Source organism: Haliotis rufescens, unplaced genomic scaffold, assembly GCF_023055435.1.
Source record: "Haliotis rufescens isolate VD_foot unplaced genomic scaffold, xgHalRufe1.0.p SCAF_20, whole genome shotgun sequence".
In the NCBI taxonomy this organism is placed as follows: Eukaryota; Metazoa; Mollusca; class Gastropoda; order Lepetellida; family Haliotidae; genus Haliotis; species Haliotis rufescens.
In genome coordinates, this window is record NW_025963891.1 from 18,259,860 (window position 1) to 18,265,859 (window position 6,000).

Genomic DNA, 6,000 nt, shown 5'->3' on the forward strand with positions numbered 1-6,000 from the left:
AATCGAGTCCTCACCATAAATCCAGTGATTAATATCATGAGCATCGATCCACGTAACTGGGATCGATGACATGCATCAACCAAGTCAGCGAGCCTGACCACCCGATCCCGTTAGTCACCTCTTACGACAAGCATATAGTCGCCTTTTGCGGCAAGCACGGGTTGCTGAAGACTTATTCTACCCCGAATCTTCCCGGGTCATTGAGGCTATGTTGAAAGAGACATGAGTACTGTCTTTGGTTTGCAGAACTTTTACGATAATTACATACTTGAAGCAGGGTTACTGACTATCAAGCATAAATATCCAGTCAACACACAGTCACATGTTGATTCATATTGTGATAGTAACTCAATCTCCCTACCTGGACTAGCTATCAGTTGATCGTAGAACGTCCTCTGTTCATCTGTGGTAAGATAGCTTCTCACAGTGTTTACGTTCACTGGGTTGTTTTCAAGGAGTTTGTCTGACTGGGTGCCCGTCCCGTAGGCTGTACTGCATCGCAGCGTTGGGAGAGCCTTAAACCGGTTGTAGAAGGTAGTAGCTTGTATCAGTGTTCCTCTCATTTCACCGGCACATCGTCTGACCGCTGGAAGATTGTGTCAAGTTCTTATATTGGGGTGTAATATCTATTTATCTGATGGGATGTTATTTTATAATTTTCAGATTTATTTGCAAAAAGCGCTTCATATTTTCTTTTAATTTCTTTTGGATTACGTTTAAACGAACCGCAAACATGTTAAAGGTATGTTAAATGTGTCGTGATCGGAATGTATACTTATCCATAATATGTCTTTGGACAAACTTCCCATTACAAGATGGGTTTTTAAGATGGGATTTTGTGTGTGTGTGTGTGTGTGTGTGTGTGTGTGTGTGTGTGTGTGTGTGTGTGTGTGTGTGTGTGTGTGTGTGTGTGTGTGTGTGTATGTGTGTGTGTGTGTGTGTGTGTGTGTGTGTGTGTGTGTGTGTGTGTGTGTGTGTGTGTGCTTGTATTAGTCCGGACTGATGCCGACTGAGATACCATGCCGCAGTTTAACACGAATACCCCACTCAGACACATATATTGACTCCGAGCCGACCAGTCCTTGTTTTAGCCCCTTGCAGGGTAACAACAAGTACCATTTTATTACGTCTTTTGGTATGACGCGGCCGGGGATCGAACCCCGGGCGGACTCTACCACTGGACCACGGAGACGGTCTGTGGATATAGATGTAAAATGATTTTCAGTTATGAGCATCGATTTTTGAAATATTCACAAATATTCCGAACTAGTGGTATTGCTTCCAGTTTACATGCACCAATCTGGACTGAGGTAGTTGGGAGCAGAGCTGTTGATGTAGAACAGTAGTTCTCTCTTATGCAAGATCTAATGACACCGAGGCAGGTTTCCCCATACTCAATACCGTCTGATACAGCAGATGATGATAAGGGAAATTGACATGTTTAACAGGGTCCACTTGCACAAAGCGATCTCAGCGCTTAGACTTTCGTAAGCCCATGTTAAAGTATATATGTGAGTTACGATCATCTTAGCGCTAAGATCTCGTTTTAAAAATGGGTCCTGGTTGTCGTAACTGTGGTAACTAGGAGAATATTTCCTCATTGAGTGTCCAAAACATATTAATTGTGAAAGAAGAGGAGCTAGGACAGAACCCTGTGGTACCCCTTAATGAAGTGAAACTTTTACCGGTATAGTCGCCATCATCTCGATGGCCTCACTGCCGCCTATATTTTACAGCCTTAATTAGGTATAAGATGTTTTGATCTACAGTGTCAAATGAAGCTGCACTAAGATAACTAGAGTCATATAGTTGTCTCTTGCTCCAATGATCCAAAGACCCAAAGGCAGCAAGGAGAGGATTTGTGATCCCTTATCCTCTTTTCTACCGGGCATTCTTGTATCATCTCCTTTTCTTCTTTTTACAAGGGGCTACGGGTGACCCAGACGTGTCGACATCACGTTGAACACTTGCGGAAATTACTCTTGCTTTCTCATCTCATGATGATCGCGGTCAGGGGGTTCGAACCCGATTCCCTCGGACTATGATCTTTTAATTACTTTGTCAACACCTTACCCGTTCGCCTTGGTTTCACCAAAGTTGCAATCTCATTAAAATCAGATCTTAGTTCTCGCTACCGCTGAACAAACCCCTGAGGATATCCCATTACGGGTCACGTCAGAGCGACCTTGCGCGAACTTTGACCAACCAATGGAATGACCAATCAGAGGGCAGCTTTCTCGTGCTTTACGGCATTAATTTCAAATTGGCGACTACGCTTCGAAACATATTTTGATTCATTCTCGATTATAAATTTGAAACCTGAACAAAAACACATTCTGGAATGGCTAATAGATGGTCTAGATTGTATGGATTCAGTCGTTAAACCCGTAACTATCGTTCGGAATACCCCGTGTTAAAGTTTTCGAGGTTGCATGATTAGAAATCACATTCCGACTGTCACTTTCATTATTGGTAAGCGACGCTCTGATTAGTCGGATGAGAGGTCGTTCTGACGCGACCCCTAATGGGAAGTCTTCAGATCTTTGTTTAGCGGTAGCGAGAAATAAGGTCTGATTTTAATGAGATTGCCAAAGTCGTAAACGTCGAAGACCTGTATCACAGCGGGCCTTCGTCTCACATCACATCTGACACGCCGTGATATAAGTGAAATACTTTCAAGGCGGCGAATTTCTTGATCTTGACCGCGAAGACAGTTGCAAACTGAATTATATAGCTCAAGTTCATCAGTGTGATCTATAAGGTTTCCATCTGGCTTAATGCTATACAGATTAACGATTAGAGTCTACAGCTAGTAAAAGTTGTGTTTATTTTTTCCATGTCAGATGACTCTTTGCTTGAATAACTGGAGAGAGATCCAGAACAGTTTTTCCACTGTGCCGGGCAGTGACAGCTTTTGTTTGTCGGCACTGCATCATCTATTCATCGAGGTCATCATTTTTTTTCTTAATAGCAATCATTTTTTTAGGATGGCACACATACAGGCCCCACGCTCTACTGCCTGATACTCATTTTACGACTGGTATCTACTGGATATCCATTTTGCCCCGGTGTCCCTAGGAGGCTCTTAAACTGTAAATCTGTATTATACATTATACATTTTGTCACATATACATTTTTTCGAGACTGTATAATTCATTTGCATTTTATTTAATTAGTGGGTGCTTATCTTTGGACAATGATCAATGTCTTTCAAAACAAAGGTCGACACAATGGCGACGGGACGTTTCTCCGAAAAGTGAGTATATGCAATAGAGTGGGCGGGAAACTAGAGCCTACGACTTAAGCAAAAGATGGTGTACAGCACGAAATTTTGATCAAGTTACAAAGTTACAAATCTGGTGTCTAAATCACCAAAAACAATTAACAAATGGACAAGTTGACAATTAAGTTTGTAAATAAATATACTTGATAACGTAATTACACATATAAGTATATTGGTACAATTTGCACTCAGTTACATGGAATACTTTGAAGTAATTTGAAAATGTATTACATGGACACGTATACACGTAAAGGGCAAGGTAAGGATATCCGTCACTTGGATACGGGAAAGTATTGTAACGGTTTAGTTTAATCATATATGTATTTTATTCTCATGAAAAGGATTGGGCACAAGTTATCACAACTTAGAACGCCCTCTCCCATAGATTTACATGTATGCTTATTTACAGTTAATAAATCAAATGACAGAATGGAAAGAAAAGAGACAGAGAAACGTATGTACATTCACATTGTTCACTCAAACCTTTTTGTTTTCTTTATATATTTATGTATATTCCTAAAAACGCTTTCGTTCACATGGTTAGTTTCATTAATGTCATAGATAGCATTTCTTCATTTAATTTGTAGACTTAAAACTGAAAGAAAATATTTTTTTAGAATGCCTGTTACCTAAGAAGTCGGTAACGTTTAAAGCAACACGTTGTTACGGTAAATTCAAGGAACACACGTGCATATGATGTATACATGCAAATAGAAAATGTAAATATTTACCTAAGAGCAGTGAGACTGAAAGGAGAAAGCGAACCATCTTGCAGTGAATGGGTCACTTCTCTCACTGGAAGTGACTGCTTTTTGAGTCAATGACCAAGTACATATGACCAATTGTCGAGTGCCGTCGCTATACACAACAAATACAACGGGTTCATATTCCGCTGGCGTGTTGAATAATCTCCATGACGCCTGTCTTGTTAAGACTGTGTTGCTTACAGTATCGTGACTTGGCTTCAGAAGTCTTTCCGAACAATACATTTTGTGAACACGGGTGTACATTGTCTATGTCGTGCCATCTGTCGTGATCTTTGTAGTTATGTGGGGCGAGGCTATTAGGACGTAAATAAGGATCCCGGGAGAGTGCGGCATAGCGTGAGGGTTGAGATAGGAACCACATCGACGGTGACCGTGGTGCATGTCCACGTACAACTTAATGATATTGCGGTTTTGGTTTCTGTTGCAAATAGAACGTTCAAGTGAGTGAGTTTTGTTTTACGACACTTTGAGCAAAATTCCAGCAATATCACGGCGGGGGACACCAGAAATGGGCTTCACACATTGTCGGGAATCGAACCCGAGTTTTCGGCGTGACGAGCGAACGCTTTAACCACTAGGCTACCCGACCGCCCCTAGAACGGTCAAGAAGACCTGTGTAATTATAGAAATTGTGTCCACGATCCGGGATCAGTACAGTAAACATAATTTTGCTATCATTCATTTGATCTATACTTGTACACTTATTTCGTCAAGTCAGCTCAAATTGGTTGGTTTGGCTTTTTTCGTGATAAAATTGATTTCTATCATTGAATTTTATTTGAGTTTGTTTATTTGCTGTTTAACGCAACAATCGGCAATACTCTACTTATATGACGGTGGTCTGTAAATAATCGAGTCAGGACCAGATAATCCAGTGATTGACGTCATGAGCATCGATACACGCAATTGGGATACGAGCCTGACCACCCGATCCCGTGAGTCGCCTCTTACGACAAGCATGGGTTGCTGAAGACCAATTCTACCCCGGATCTTCACGGGTCCATTAAATTGTGCCAGATATAACAATGCACAAAATGTAACATGTTATAATGCATGTATATGCCACATACTTTTCATGATGATGCTTTAAGAAATAGCTAAGAGATGGGATCCGAATTATGTGAGCAGCATTAACAAAGTCTACATAGTTTCTGGAATCATACACATACACACAAATAAATCCCGGCGTTTCAGTAGAGAGAAAAAAGACTACGAAAATACGTTTATGCTAGCTATAACTAGGTGTGTGTTATCTTAAGGCTTTATGCTTGTCATATATACTCTGTACGTCACTTTCTTGATAACTGTGTTAGAACCTACACAAAAGCGTCGCTCCTTAATCAAATAGAGTAATTGTTCATTCATATATATTATCCTTACGTAGTAGTCCGACTTCTAAATGTCTCTCAAAGAAGTCACTCTTCCTAACCGTTAACGACGACCATTTTCTACGAGACAGCGAGTGAGCGAGTACGGATTTACGCCGCTTTTAGCAATATTACAGCAATATCACGTTGGGGGACACCAGAAATCCATTTTCAACGAAGCATTCATGACGCACTGAACATAAATTCATATGAACTTATTCTTAATAGACATGTGAAATAATTAGACATAATCGAAATTTCGAAAAAGTATTAAATAATTCAAATAATGAGAAAATACACGAAATTTATATTCCTAAAAATCTACCGCTGAAGTGACAACATCAGGCTTTCGTATGTGAAAAACATAGACTGAAAATAGCATTGACTCGAGGAAGGATTTACATTTTATGAGTGCTTCGAGAAGTTTTACATTTTGTTGTCGAAGCAGGTGAACAAAGTGATGTAAGACTTTGCTGTACACTGTATACTTGCTCAATACACATCCCGTGAAAACTACTTTGTCATAGATACACACATATTTCGCAGTACCGATCACAAATGCAATGGTCGATGTTTGAATCTC

The 6,000-nt window shown here is 40.3% G+C and overlaps 1 protein-coding gene across 1 annotated transcript in view; it reads right to left on the reverse strand.

Moving 5' to 3' along the window:
- Positions 1 to 4,233, reverse strand: part of LOC124132950 — a 60,277-nt gene extending 56,044 nt beyond the window's left edge. The window contains exons 1-2 of the mRNA XM_046497134.2: positions 4,015 to 4,233; positions 362 to 586 (exon numbers count right to left, since the gene is read on the reverse strand). Coding sequence (XP_046353090.2) covers positions 362 to 586; positions 4,015 to 4,051 — 262 coding nt within the window. The 5' untranslated portion in view covers positions 4,052 to 4,233. The remainder of the gene's footprint in view (positions 1 to 361; positions 587 to 4,014) is intronic.
- Between the last annotated feature and the right edge of the window lie 1,767 nt (positions 4,234 to 6,000).